At 35.4% G+C, this 16,273-nt stretch overlaps 1 protein-coding gene and 2 pseudogenes across 1 annotated transcript in view; all 3 read right to left on the bottom strand.

Annotated features, from left to right (window-relative positions):
* Nucleotides 1-986: 986 nt before the first annotated feature.
* LOC141812203 (uncharacterized) overlaps nt 987-16,273 on the bottom strand; it is a 35,831-nt gene continuing 20,544 nt past the window's right edge. The window contains exons 7-8 of the mRNA XM_074700242.1: nt 1,545-1,652; nt 987-1,348 (exon numbers count right to left, since the gene is read on the bottom strand). Of these exons, the coding sequence (XP_074556343.1) occupies nt 1,220-1,348; nt 1,545-1,652 (237 nt within the window). The 3' untranslated portion in view covers nt 987-1,219. The remainder of the gene's footprint in view (nt 1,349-1,544; nt 1,653-16,273) is intronic.
* Nucleotides 1,748-6,821, bottom strand: LOC141812281 (uncharacterized; annotated as a pseudogene).
* Nucleotides 9,779-15,210, bottom strand: LOC141812280 (uncharacterized; annotated as a pseudogene).

Below are 16,273 nucleotides of genomic sequence, written 5' to 3'. Positions count from 1 at the left end.
GACCAAATATGCCTAGGTTGACCTAGGGACCCCTTTGATTGACCAAGCATGGGTCCAAGAGTGTTTTAAGGTCCTCAATTTATTTAACTCACTAACCATTTTAGATCAATCCCAAAGCTCAAGATAACATATCATATACACTTATACTTGAAAATGAAGCTCCCTAAATAAGAAACAAAAGTTAAAAGCTAAATCTTATTCACGCAACAATTTATGCTCGGAAACTAACTCAAGACTACAAGATGCAATTCATTACAAAACTTACATGTCTTTCGGTACTCATTCAACCTTGATAACCATCTTCGAGTTCCAAGCCCAACTCCAGCTTCACATTTTATCCACAATGTGCGACATCGAAACTCCTCAATTTGAGTTATCTAACCTTGAAGTCTCTCGATCCGAACTAAAGTCTAACTTGATCACCTAGATCTACTAACTCCTGGTTGTCACAACTCCGGTACACTTGATGCACCAACACCAAATGCACACCTAACTTGAATCATAATTATAAATCATCAAAATAGCATGAGTAAAACAAACCACAAGAGAGGAATCATTTTTTCCAACATACTCAGTGAGCATTAACCATGGATCCAAATCCATCAAAGCAACACTTGTTATGAATCAGTGTAAGTATCTAAATATGGCCAACTCAGTAAGCGTTCCTAACCTAGTAAATCAATCAAAAGTTACTAAAGACTGAATCGTAAATTTTTATGAAGAATATATAAATGTGTTACTTACACATTCAGATCCATGCAATATAGCAGCTGTCGTCAAAAAAGGATACTCAGGAAGACAACAAATCACATATCAAGAACCATATGGTACTTTGTGAGTCCTTGAACTAAATGCTTGCTAAGAAGAAGCTTGGCATCAATAAGAACATGTTATTCCAGAGGACTAAATCTAGGGGAAATTTAATTGGCAGTAGAGTTCAACATTATTTACAAATTATCTCTTCAAACTTCATTATAGCCACAATATCCACCAAAGTTTATCCTTTTATTTGCAATATATCCTTCCAAATGTTTCCAAAAAAAAAGTGTATATTGGCTTATTCATAATATACAGTTCTTGCTTGTAAAGATTTGACAGAAAATCAATTACCATGTTGACTTGCATCATGCTTACATGCCAACTACTATTATGGTCTACCAATATACTAAAGGCTAAATAGTTTTTTAGTAAATTACCAGAGTACCAGTTTCCCTAGTACTCAGATTGGTGCATCAAAATTAGAAGAGTACTTTTGAAGCACAAAAACAGGATCTCCAACTGCAATATTTTTACTTCCTCTGGGGGGTAAGAGTGATTCCTTGCAGACCAAATTCTGTCCAAAGAACACCTGAAATTTTCAGAACTCATAATGTTAATTACGTTTAACTTGAAAAAAAAATAAAAGAGAATTACATCAGTTTTTTATCATCATTGACAGCCTTTGGTTAGTATAGCACTGTTTATGGAAATTATGGTTATAACAACTTTGTTGAATGTCTATTTTGGCTAGCTACTTAGAATCAAGACAAATACAGAGATTTTACCTTCCCCTGTGTTTTCTTTAACTTCAAGGCATGGTCTGACCGAAACTTCATCAGAGTTGGAGTTGGTTCATTGCCAGCAACACCATTTTCTTGGTTGATAGTTGGTACCTGCATAAAATCACAAGGGATTCTAATTTAGAGAAATACTAGAGCAATTTTCACTGAAAAATACGAGTTTGTGATAGTAAGGTGAATTTAAACATTCACTGGGAATGCTCAAATTTGTTATCCAGGAGATTGGACAGAGACTGAGAGTGGCTCATATGGACAGCAACACAGGTCACCTGCAAACTGAGCAGCATCAGAAGTAACATTGTGCATTATACAGAGCAGGAAAGTAGCGCAGCAGCAGCAGCACTGACTGCTTCAGTGCGCTGGCAGGGAACAGTCCTAGCAGAGGCAGGATTCTGAGAACTAAGGAAACAGAGGTTATGTGTGATGTCACAAGTACAGGGGCACGAGGCAGGGGCACTGTGTAGATTGTCGATGCAGAAGGAGCATAGGCAACAATGATGGTGCAGAAAAGGATATCGTGGAAGAGGGAAGGTATTATCAGTTAATACCATGCGCTGAATGGGATCCTTTTTTCATTTGATAACATTATGAAGTAATAAAAACACGGATCATTTATTTTTTCTGGATTTGGAAAGAGAGGAATCAGTTGGAGGATTCAAGAGGTAAAGGATTATATAAATCCATTAGAAATTAATGCTTTCAGGATCCCTGCAGGTTGGACTGAAAACAAAATGTTAAAAAACTAATAAAATATTAGGATTAGAAAACAAGAGGGTAATTAAGAAAGATATATTCTGCTATATCTGTGTTAAACGCAAGAGACCGGGCTAGCAACATTTCAACTATCATAGAAACAAGTAGGGGCTAGGAATCAAACTCTTCTTCACTGTGAACTTTTTGTCTTCCATCTCACACCTCATCTTCAATAGCTGCTGTTTTCTAAATGAGCAGTATCAAGGAAGCGATGTTGAATTTACCAGTGAGTTTTAGTTAGCAATAGAAGTTATTGCCCGAACCTTCTTCCTTCCCTTGCATTGAGCAGTCAGTAAATAGAGGAACAGGAGTTTTGACTAAAATGACCTCTAGGGGTAAGTCTTCAAGACTTCTTCCGTGGTTATCAATCCAAAATTTTCCCTAAACCCTTTTTTTCTGTTTAAAGCAGCAGTTAGGAGTTAATTGGTATTTTTGACAAAGAACTAAGTGTCAGCAAAATCTCGAAGTCCAATCTTAAGGTAGGATTCTCTCCCATTGTTGGGGCATCATCCATCTAACAGGGTTGATGTCATGGTGACTTAGAAAGTGACTCACTGTGCTAAATTGTTTGCACATCTTTTCCTATGTTGTGTAACCTAAATCTTGTTCTTGAATTCCAAAGGGACTGGTGATGCTTTGTTGAGTTTTAAGGGTTTGTGATTGGTGTTATCAATCCTTGCTATGGCTGTAATAAAGTGGACAATAGGGTTTCAAGGTAATTGCTCAGATCTAATTGAACGCTACAGCAAGGAATAGGACTCCTAAGTTCTAACCTTGTAACAATAGCATAGGGCTTCTTTTATGGTTTGTTAGTATACAGCTCTTGAATTTCCTCAAAGGGCTACTGCCACTAGGAGTTATAATTGCTTGCTTGCTATTACCCCTTCTGCAAAAAGGTGGAATCCGCCACCTTAGCGGCCCCACACGGTCGGCCCCACACGGTCGGCCCCACGACCATCTGTGAGGAAGTAAATCGAGAAACTGCAGTTGGTCACGACTTGCTTGCTATTACCCCAATTCATAGGATTTGGATATCTTATGAGGCTCTGAAAAGGGGGTAAAAAGGCAACCATGTACTTGTATTATTGTGCAATGTTTGGCCGAAGAAAAAGGGAAGTTTTGTTTCTTAATTAAGACCTTTAGCTGCTATGCCAAAATGCTATAGCAGGGTCTTAGGTAGTGTTCCTCTACTTTCAAGGGTCATACCTCAATAATATAACCATTGTTGGAGAAAAGTTTTTTTAGTGTCTTTGTTTTTAAAAGAGAATGGCTGCACTGCTTCCGTCATATATAAGACAGGCAATTAAATTTGAGAATAACCCTTAATCAGACAAGTGCATAACCATTTTGAGTATTAGTAGGGTGGCAAGCTATAGGATCATGGTAAAGTCCCTAATTTGATGAACCCTTTGACATTCTTTGCTTTTAGCTACTTGTTATGTTTCCAAAATCATCGACTCTTATCTTATTTCCAACTTTGCCATGGGGGATAAACCCTGCCATGGCCGGTCTCAAGCCCTGATAAAGGAGGGCTGCGTTAGGTTGCCAGCCAATATAAAACATAAACAAATGTTATATATGAATCCATCAAATTATTAAACTAATGCTAGGTTATTCTTTGGAAGAAACGCGCTACAAGATCCGACTATAATATTTTGACAAGGACAATTACATCTCCATAAGAACGTGGATGTAATGTTAAATATATAAAAGTTCTCACCGTTGGATAAGAACAAACATTATAAGAATATCGATTGTTTTAAATTTGGAACACTGAATATAAAAATACTTACTGACAAAGTAATGAAGATAGTAAATACAATGATTAGGAAAAGAATTAATATTTTATGTGTACAAAAGTCAAAATAAGTAGGGGAGCAAAAAAATGATAGAAAACTCAGGTTTTATGTTACGGTAAAGAAGAAAGGATAAACGAAAAATGTAGTAAGTATTGTTATAAATAGCTCGTTACGTGACAGTAGTAGAAGTAATTAAAAAATAAATACGATTATAACTCTTAGATAGTGATAGCAAAAGAAATTATTAATGTAATTAGTATTTGTGCACCTCAAATAGGATTAGATAAAAACACAAAATATATGTTTTGAGAAGATCAAGATAAGGTAATACAAAAAATTCTGACAAACGAGATGATTTTAATAGAAGATCTAAATAGGACATATAGTAGCAAGAAATGAGGAATATGATAGGGTGCATATGAACTTATAATAATTAATGCGTTTTTTATAAAGAAAAGTTATCTCCGATTTCGCGACAGCATATGAACTTATAATAATTAATACGTTTTTTAAGAAGAGATAGGAACATTTGATTATGCTTAAAAGTGGTAATACTAAATCGCAAATTGACTTTCTTATTGTTAGAAAATTTTTGTTGTATTAGATACCACTAACTGATCAAGGAATAATATTGCACCCTACTAGAGAATAATGATGACATTCAAAAGGGATACAAAAATTCATCCTTGGAGGAAATTTAACTACCCAACATAAGTTAGTGGTATTAGATACACATCTCAAGCATAGTATTAGTAGAAGGAAAAAGTGCATTATTCCTACGATCAAATGGTGGAAGTTAAAAATAAGAAGTACAAAGAAAGACATAGGATAAGACAACATTAAATTTGAAAATATTGACCAAGAGTGTACTCAGTGAATCAAAAAGACAAGTACCACCAAAAAAAGAATCTTAATGATGGAATAAAGAAGTACAGGCGAAATGATGGAAAAACGAACTGCCTAGTAATTACTGTGCACTTATAAGAATGGTGAAAACTTAAAATGTATATAGTAGGCAAAAAAAAAGAGATCAAGAAAACAATAAGTGAAGTCAAGAATAAAATTATCGAATGTTTATCTGGATAGCTTGATACAAAAGAAGGGAAAATGAACATCTATAGAACAGCTAAAGGGAGAAAGAGAAAAATAAAGGATCTTACCCAAGGTTTAAAATCTCGATCCGCGTCAAGGTTTCGACCCCAGACTGGAACGATACGGTTTTAGTATCGTATTGTGTCGTGTCGTGCCGATTTCGATACTTTTATTTATATATATATAGTAATTATTAAATAAATATGTTTATTGTGTATAATTTAAAAATAAATTGTATATTGATTTTAGATAAGTTCTCAATTATTGAACAACTTAATATTGTTAAACAAAAACAAGTAAATATATTTTTCTTTAAAGAAAATTGATCTATCAATAACTCGAATTAAAATTGATAGTTGATACATCATAATATGTTATCTTATTATACCAAAAGGAGTGGCGTGAATCAGATGGAAGCATTAGTTCTTGCAACATTCTAGTTAGATCAACTCCATAATTCTCCAACGCCCAGATTAAACAATCATCTCATGACATACAATATTGATATTGATTTCTACACATGTTCATCTGCATGTCTCGATTCACCACTGGAAGTTGGACTTGAATTGACACTATTGGAATCAAAATAGATACAAGCACAGGATAAGGATAAACATACGTTCCCAAGCTCTGATATGATGGATCACCATATATGCAACAGAGTTATAATAAAAAGACTAAGAGTATGATGAATTTAGATCAGAATCAATCTCAACTAAACTCTCCCTCATATCTTGATAATTATGAGCTTCCTTTTGTTTGTCAACCTTAGATCGACATTGATACTAAGTGTTAATAGTTATAGCTCTATAATTATCATCTTGGATTGCATGTAGGTAATCTTTCTCACATGTCCAAGGCTCCGATGATGGAGTAGGGGAACATAAGTTCTACAACTACCAAATGCATCACCACTGTTATCACTTCCAATAAGTACTTGCATTGCTATCGACATCACTATCATTTTGAACTTTTTATCGTACTACAATGTCGAAAGGTGATGATGTTTCATCACTAATTCTCAATTGATCCATTTCCTTAAAAGTGGGAGTTTTAACTTTTCTTTTCTTTAGTAAAAGTAGCAGGAGCTTTACCTTTGTCTTTATCTACGGACTTTGGTTGAATTTAAGGTTGGGATGTTTGAGAACGTCTAGGCCTAGATCCGAAAAATCAAAATTTTTTGATTAAAAGCTTCATCATCATCTTCTTCCTGATTGATATCTCCTCTAACTTGCACTTGTATTTTTTCAATCAGTCGAGTATGAAATTGAAATAGTCGTAGTGGATCTCCTGCTTCATCAAACAATGGATTATTAACCTCAACAACACTCCACCAATCCATCATTGGATCATTGTTTAGACAAATCAATATCATATGGGTCTACATCACCAGACTCTTGTTCTTCCTTCTCTTCTGTTATTGCTCTTAGTTGAAGATGCATATTATAATGAACGTAGACTATCTTTTCCAGGCAACAATAAGAAAGATAATTTCGTACTTTTATATGAATGAGGGAGAAAGTTGTCCAATTTCTTTCACAACCACTTGAAGATATTGTCTATGAGAGAATTCGTATTGTAATTTTTTCAAATTTGGAGTTGATCCTTCATATTGTAACCATCACTCAACTATAAGATAAATAAGAACAAAATTAAAATAGTAGTTATATTTATTGACAATAATTAGTAATAATTTTTACTATATTTGTAAAATACAAGAAATTATAGGGGTTATTTGTAAACAAATTAACCCTAATTGTTAAGGATTAAGGGGGATTAATGGAGCCCAATTGGTAGTTAATTAAACCAGCCCACTAGTCCAATTAGAAGCCCAAATAACCAGCCCCAATTTAGAGCCCAATTAAGGCCCATTTAATAGCCATTTGATATTGGTTAGTGGTTCAGGTCGGGTTAAACCCGTTAAGAATCCTTTAAACCGCGATCGCAATCACTGTTCCGCCCGAAACTCGTAATCTCTTCTCTGCTTCTTCCTTCCCCTGACCGAGCGATCGCGCTCCTTCACAACCGTGCCCACGCCGAGGTGAATCGCCGGCGACCAAAGCCCTTGCCGAGAGTATCTGAGAGCTGTCGGGTGCCGGCGGTTGGCGCGATGTGAATAGGGCAGGAGCTCGATTTTGAGGGTCTTGATCGGTAAGAGCTAAAATTTTTGTTGATTTCGTTGGATTTCTTCGGATTTCTGAGGTTTTTTGTACCTCACAGCTTGATTGGAACCGATCGATGGGATTTCTTGAATTCGGCCAAGAGGAGGAGAATCGATCTTGATCGTGAAGCATCGGGCTTGAGCTAGGGATTCTAGGGTTTCTAATTTAGGTAAGTCTTGAACCTGGTTAGATTATTCCTTGATCTTGATCAGATTCTTAAGGATTTGTCCTGAATTTTTTTGGATTTGGTTTTTGTTGGTTCTTGCCTTGTTACTGTTTATTCGGTTTTATTTCGATGATTAGCTTGATTAGGGTTCGGTCTTGAGGTAAGAATGCTTGATTCGGTTAACCCTTGTTTGGCAACAAATTTGGACTGATCCGGTTGAAGATTTATTGGAATGGTGAGGTTTGGTTGTACTGTTGGATTTTAGAGTTTCAGTTTGGATCTGATTGGATTTGTTGCTTGTTGTGGTTGCTTGTGTGAATTGATGGAGCTCGGTCTATTGCAATGGGATGGATCTGTTATTTGTAGCTTGAATTAATGGAGCAAGCTTGATTAGGCACAATCAGATAAGAAATTAGGTTCTGAGTTGGGATAGGTTGGATCTGGTTGGTTAAGTATGGATTAAGATTATGGATTTAAGTGGATTAGATTAGGTTAATTAGCGGTTGATCTGTTGTGGGATACAGAATTGTATTTAGTGATTGATGAGAATAGATTAGGTTAATTTGGATGGGTTAAATTAATCTAAAATTCGGTTAGGGTTTACTTTATTGAAAAATTTAAAATATCGTTGTATTTAGTGGTGTTGTATTTTATATTTGCAGTACCATGATTTGTGATCCTGCTATATACGAGGTTATATTTTCTAGGAGTTCTTGTATTTGACGTGCATCATATCAGGTGGGTACTCCTGTACTTGGTCAATACAAGTTTCGTTCATAGTGCATGAATTATTATAAAATTATTATTAATTATTAATTATCCTATTGCTATCCTTGTTTCACTTGTTAATTATCTTGTTATTATCCTTGTTTCACTCATTGCTTGATACATGTCGGTTGACCTTTGATATAATCTAATTGTCATCAATACAGTCTCATTTCGTTATTATTGACCTGTGATGGCTTGTTTTGGTTGATGTTGAGCATATCATGATAGATGTAGTGATTATTTGTTGAGCTGCGCATCATAACATCTACATGCTAGTATTAAGTGTTGTTGTTGTTGTTGTTGTTGTTGGCTCTCACTAGACCATTGTTGATGGTGGTACAGGAGTGAGAGCATTATAGTACTGTGTGGGTGCGACCAGGACTAGCTAGATAGCTCTCCTGGGATACTGCCCCTCCCCCTCACGTGTAGTTGGTTTGTTGTTGGAATGGTTGATTCCTGTCGTGCGCCCCAGTTTTTTGTGTGGGTGTCTGGGGATGTTAAGTGCAAACAGTGACCAGGCAACTAGATAGCTCCCTTGTGATACTTTTCCCGCTCCCCACTCACGTATAGTGGTCTGTTGTTGGAATGTGTGTAGTTATCCTGTCGTGCACCCCAGTTCATTGTGTTGGTGTTTGAGGGTGGCGAGTGCAAACAGTGACCATGCATGTTGCCTGTGATGTGTGTTGCATATGTGCATGCATTTGCTGATAAATTATTTTACTGCATTTGTAGTTTTACAGCATCTTTGTGTGACTGTTGCACTTGTTTGATATATGATTGTTGCATTGTGTGATATTACATGCATGGTTTGAATTCACATGATTCATATTACCTGTTAAGTAGTATTGACTTTTTTCCTTATGTATCATTTGTAGAGACTGTATATCCTTTGATATCTTTATTTATTTATATATATGTTGTGCACTTCTATCTAATATTCCACTGAATATGTTATACTCACTACCCAGACCTTAAGGTTTCCTTTCTTCTTCCCCAGATAGCAGATAGGGAGATTTACTTTGAAGCTTGGAGTTCTGCCAGACTGCCTCATCTTACAACAGAAGTATCAGTTTGGGATACTTCGTATGGTTTTCGGATTTTATTTGATTGTGTAATTCTGGATTGTGTTTTCGATATGTGGTTTGTGGAGATTTGTATCCTTATATGTGGTGTTCGTGGTTTGTTTCTGCCGTTGCAGTTTTTCTTTTATCGTAGACTTGTGTAGTGTGTCGTTTGATTTTGTAGTGAGCCTATCGATGAGTTTTGGAATTCTCGTTGTTACGTAATTAATGTGTGTTGGCAATTATACATTGTTGGTATGGGTATGTGGATTGGTTTGTTGATATGGTTAATATTTTTACATACACATGTTGGATATGTAGTTTATGGTCGTGTGGGTCTTATTCATGTAGTTTTAGAATTTGTTATATACTCTGTAGTATGTGGATTGTGGTCGTGTGGGTTTTATGTTAAATGTATTCAGGAAAGTTGAAATGTTACAGGGGAAATGTTGTTGAAATTTTTCAGACAGTCGTCTCTCGGGACGTGACAATATTTACCTACTTCCATTTTATATCTATATGACACTGCAAAAAGATCGCTAAAAGAATCATATGCCTCTCGAAATAATCGACTTTCATTAATAGCCTCGGTAGCTAATTCTCTATTTGTTTGTAGTCTTGATATTGTATGACACTGCAAAAGGATCGCTAAAAGAATCATATACCTCTCGAAATAATCGACTTTCATTAATAGCCTCGGTAGTTAATTCTCTATTTATTTGTAGTCTTAATATTACATTTCTGAGAGTCACTAATAGGTCTTCATTTGTACCAAGGTTATAATGGTATTAATATGTCAGATTGAGATAAAAACCTAAAAAAATTAAACATATATAATTATTAATACAAATATTAAAAATTATTTATCATTAAAAAATACACACCTGCCAAATGATTATATTTTTCCATTTAGTTGTCCCTATCTTGCAGTAATTATATCAATATAATGTTGATACTTGGTTGGTGATTATAAACGTCTCTTAATTTCCTTTTTTGCTTTATAAATTAGACGATAAACATTGTCCATTTGTGGCTTCTTGTTTAGATCAACTTTACGTAGAACAATGTACGAGAGTTCTACTGTTATAAAAATATCTACAATATAGTCCCAAATCTAACAAATATAATAATTTTTTGCACCTCTTTACCTTTGATTGTATTAGAATATCGAGAGGTTTCCCAATCCTCAGAAGTGAGCATAGCCTTCAATCCGCTTTTTTTTTTTTTAAATGATTTTAACAAGAGATAGTGAGTGACAAACCTAGTCACTCCTGATCGCAGAATCTCCCCATCAATAAATCTTCTCATTAATGCAAGAAATCCAATAATGATTATGGATGAATTTTTATTAACGATTGACCTTTTTTCATTACCTTCTTCACTATATCGAGTTTACCTATATTTGTTATGATAAAATCGAAACAGTGTGCTACACATAATGCCCAAAATAATATTTAATATTTTTGTTCCAATAACTCTAACTCCCTTAAAGTTGGCACTATTATCTATAATCACCTGCACTATATGTTTTATATCTATCTCTTGAACTACATTATCCATCAAACGATATATGTAAAGTGCATCATGATAGTCGGTAATTGCATCAATAGATTTATGAAATATCACCTTTCTATTACAGTAAAAGTTAATAATGCTCATCTATGTAAATCCTGTCTAGCAATTGCACATCAACGTAACTTCATATAAGCTCCATTGGTTCTTGCATGTTAGGATCCAAGTCTTGATCTCTTCCATTTGTTCATCTAAATACGCCCCAGCAATTTCATATGCAGTCGGAGGTTGAATACCAAGACCAGATTTTTAGATGTTAACACCATGCTACAGTAGTATGTGTTATTTACTACTTTAGGGAGAATACGATTAAAATAAAAAAATTTAGCAATACTTTGACCAATTAATTTCTTCTCTCTTGTATAGGTATCATCAATCTTATTTTGTTTGCTAACTTAGTCTAGGAATGTCAATGGATTAATATCAACAATATCAATTGCACGTCTTCGTCTCATAGAAGGAAAAAAATGACCGATATAATCTTATGTTGAAGTAATACGAATAATTGCACTACTTCTCAATGTTACTACAGTAGTTGAGCCACTTCCACCAGCACCAGTTGAGTTACTTCCACTAGTGCCAACTATAGTACCACTATGTTGTATATGTTACTCATATTCATATTGAGTTCGAGAGGCACTAAGAGCTGCTAAAAATTCTTCGTTATTTGAAACTTCACGACGATTTTCAAATTCATCATCGGTTGGTTCTTTAAAGTTTCGGGTATAAAAAGTTCACGTTGCCATCAAGTTCCTCTATCATTGCACGACGAACTTCTTGAGAAACTTTTAGACATTTAAAAACATTCGGATATCCACCAGTAAGATGTTTTAGACATATGACCCCACCACCGCATCCAATCACATCGCATTGCAAACATTGCCAACGAAATCGATTCTTTAATCGACGTGCATGTCTCTAAGCTGAATCATAAAATTGTTATTTTTGAGTCATTACCTATGCATTATAAAAAAACTAATAATAGAAAAAAAGATCAAATAGTTCACAATAATATTTGTACCTATAACATTAACAAAATTAATATAAGAAAATTATCTGATAAAAAATTACAAGACAACTAATTTTAATGAAAATAATAAATAAATAAAATACATATTTTTATATACAAATATTATTTAAATTTTTAAATAATTATTAAAGTGCATAATAGAATTTTTATTTTAAATAAAAGTTTAAATATTCATTTAAATAAAGAGATTAATAAAATTAAAAATTCAATTAACAAATATTATAATTATATTATTAATTATCAATTTAATTATTTATTTATTAATTTATATAATATATATTTACATAATTAAAGTTTATATATTTTATATATATATCAAAAATTACAATTTATATATTTATTGGTATAAAAATTTCCAGGTAACATGAAGAATGCCTTTATCATTGTAAGCTTACAAATTAAGTATACCATGAGCAACCTCTTGAAAGCAATCTCCTATATAACACATTTTTAAAAAGTCGAAACAATCTCTTAGAAATATAAATTCAACTTTCTCAATTTAGAATGATCAGAAGTGCACGAGATTATAAGTATTTTATAGGAATGACGCACGTGAAATTGTCGTGCATGTTGTGTCGGTGTTGGTCCCGTATCAAAATAGTAAAAACCGTCTGTTTCAGACGGCACAACACGGTATTTCAATCCTTAATCTTACCCAAATAAGATACATTAAAGATGAATCCAATAGAATACTAGTGAAGGATGAAGAAATAAAGGAGCAATGGCTTATCAATTTTTTTATGAGAGAGTAACCGAAATTTAAATTTTTATCGAAGAAATCAAACTTTAGAAATAAAATATGAAGAAAACTAAAGTGATTGAAAATCAATTTGAATTCATGCCTGCAAAATCGACGATAGAAACTATACATCTTACCAAATGAGGATGAAATATTAAAGAAAAAGTTAGGGTGGTCTAAAAAGGGCAGCCCGGTGCACGAAGCTCCCGCCATGCGGGGTCCGGGGAAAGGATCCATTGTACGCAACCTTACCTTGCCTTTGGCAAGAGGCTGTTTCCAGGATTTGAACCCGTGACCTCTAGGTCACATGGCAGCAACCTTACCGTTGCGCCAAGGCTCCCCTTAAATTAGGGTGGTCTATTGAAAAAAAATTCCGAGAGATGCGTTTAACAAGGTATGGACATGTACTTAGGTAACCAACAAATGTCTCAGTTAGGCAATGCGAGATCATGACAAGATATCAAAAAAAACTTAATTAGCAATGATAAAATAGGATAAAATTTATTTAAATTTAGATAAGGATATGATAGGGGATAGAGTTTAATAGCATAGGAGGATCTATATAGTCAACCCCACTAAGTAGAATAAAAGTTTGGTGATTGTTATTATGTTATTTCCATTATTCATGCAAGCCATGGTATACATGACTTTTATCCTTATTGTTAGATTTGAGGGGTGTCCTAACGCAATCGCCTTACATTATACTATTTATTGAATAAATAACAATTCACTATTTGAATGCACATTTCCTATCTGTTTGATTAGATTTTAAACTCAAATACTGAATGTCCACAATAAGATTCATAGCATGAGAGAATTTGTAATTGGATCACAACTAGTGAGCATCTCTATATGTACAATTATGAATATATTGAAATTATCCCTAGTCGAGGAATTGATGAGCACGGACGTCATTGATTCTGTCAAGACTAGCACGTTTAGACTCCTTGGTTAACCAAGCAGTCGATCTCACTACTGAAGACATTGGATGTTAAGAGTTAAACATGGATGTTGGTTAAAGGTAACCAGTTCATTAGAGTGACCTGCCTTGAGACTTCATATGTTTCGATATATATGTCAATGAAGATCTCAGTGCAGCTTAAGTGCAAGTTTCCTTTGACTTGCGGTATTCAAGTCACCTTAATCATGAAGGCTTATACTTTGACATCTTAAGTAAACATCTCCAAAGAGGTGTGGACCCGAGATGATTGGGTATAAGTCGAAGTGTCCGAAGGTGTTTGAATAACTCACAAAGGATTCACCGCTTCTTGAAAAGGAGACGTATACCCTGCGGTCACTTATCAGAATTGTTACTAAAAGTTTTTAGTCAAAGCATTACATGTCAAGAGTACGGTACTCTTGGACACATATACAAGTAACTTGAATCCACAGAACAATAAAAGCAGCTTGGGCTAAGTATGACGTAATCAACCTAGTGGGAACCGACACATAAATCATGTCCTGAACCAAGCGGGTATAAGACGGTGAAAGGAATGAGGCACGTTTAATTAAAGTTGTTTAAAGGTGTAGAAGATGTTCTGGAATCAATCGTTGATTTTCCGATCAATTGAGGATCATAATGTACTACTAGGTGTCACTCATGATCGTTCCGTAATTAATAGTTAATTACGGATGACCAACATAACTGGGAACCTATTGGGTCACATGCACTATAAGTTCTCCGAAGGACTTAAAACGAATTTGAGAATTAGACTCTCAGAACAAGAAAAATAAAGTCTGGTTGGACCAGACAAAGGACAATATGATAGAATTAGTCTTACGAAGACGAAATGAACAAAATTAATATCATTCAAATCAGAGCCCGTTTGGTTATTGAACCAAATAATTCGATTTTGAACCAAAATTAAACCAACTTGATTGGTTCATAATGGAAGAGGTTTTGGCAAAATGGAAGAGATGAGGAGCTTCGTCTTATGAAGATGAAATGAACAAAATTGGTTTGGATCAAATCAGAGATCGTTTGATTAGTGAACTAAGTGATCTAATTTTGAACCTAGTTTGCCACAATAAACCCAAGAAATTCGGTTTGCTACAGTAATATAATAAACTCGGTCTGGTTCAACCCTTTTCTTATTTCCTCCGATTCAGCTTCATCGCGCCATCTTTTCCGGTTCAGAGCCCTGACACGAGAAAGGAATCGCGATTTCCTTCAAGAACAGAGGTCGATCACGGTTGGGCCAGAGGAAACCCTAGGTCACGGTGTTCTCTCCTCTCACGCAGAGGAAGCCCTAAATCGTGGATCACGCGATTTAAGTGTTGTTTTGGCCACGGTGACGAACGTGTGAAAACCTAGTTCGGCGACGATGATGAGCGGTGAGAACGGAAGCCCTAGCTCCAACGGAAGGGACCTCTTTTCTTCCTTGCGATCTCCGTTCGACCTTGTTGTTGTCGCGACATCATCCTCTGTTTTGGCCGAGTTCTTTCTACGCGCGAGCGTCGCCGACCGTGTGGGAGACGATGGGGGGCCAGCATTGCCTTCCTCCACCATCGCACATTCCTATTTTGTCATCGACCGCTTGCTTCGGCAGATCGTGTTTACTCTGTGTTGCTGACCGCAACAAGCCAGAGTGTGTGTGTCCTGTGCTTTGTGTTGTTGACCACAAGAAAACAAAGACCAATCTTTAGTTGCTTCCCGTGTAAAGACCACATGGCCAACACAAGCAATTCAGCCCGGGAGCTTGTGAAGTTGCCGAGGCGTGTTCATTGCCTACCGCCGAAGCTGCTGTAGCTACCGGACGGAGTTTGTCGTTGATTGCTGTCGTTGACCATCGGTGTATTCTCTGTTGTTGAAAATTATTTTCAACCATCAGAGAAGCCATGGTTTGTTGTTAGGGTTAGCCTGAAAAACTTACGAAACTTCCGGAGAACGTTCCATCAACGTCAGAAAAGTTCTGACTATTTGTCCTAAATCTGCAGTCAATAGTTGACCACCGAAACCTTCTCCAAGAATACGATTCCCGGTGATAGTTAGAAAACCTCGGAACGATGGCGACAAACGTTGTTGCGTGATTTCCGGAATTAAATTTTCTCTCGATTCGATCGTCATCGATCATCAGCTAGTACGGAAGATGATGACGCAACTCGTGGCTTCCAAAGCTGTCCGGACAAGAGCTTGGCGTAGATCACCAGTAGATGCGGGACTTCGACAAGGACCACTCGATTGATGCCAATACTGCTCAACATCATCCGAGAGGTACACGTAGAATAATCTTTTATTCTGAAAATTTTAATTATGCGCATAGAATAATCTTTTATTTTGAAAATTTTAATTTCCTGCTATCTTGTACATTGTTATTTCCTGTTTTGCATGCGTGTGTTGTGTAATAATTCCTGTTAATTATTTGTTTATTTTTGTTGCCCACATTTACGAAACGTATAAACACGCGCATTGCATCGGGACGATCCCAACACTTATTACTTGCTTAAGTGAGATGCTAAATATTTGATATTATCGTCATGTCTAAGTTATATGCTACATGTTAAGTATTATCTTCATGCTTAAGTTAAATGATACATGCTTAGTATTTACATCTTGCTTTGTGTTATCATTT

This window comes from Curcuma longa, chromosome 18 (assembly GCF_044706935.1).
Source record: "Curcuma longa cultivar G26 ecotype Majalengka, Jawa Barat chromosome 18, ITB_CL_G26_1.1, whole genome shotgun sequence".
Classification (NCBI taxonomy): Eukaryota; Viridiplantae; Streptophyta; class Magnoliopsida; order Zingiberales; family Zingiberaceae; genus Curcuma; species Curcuma longa.
This window is presented reverse-complemented; position numbering and strand designations above follow the sequence as displayed.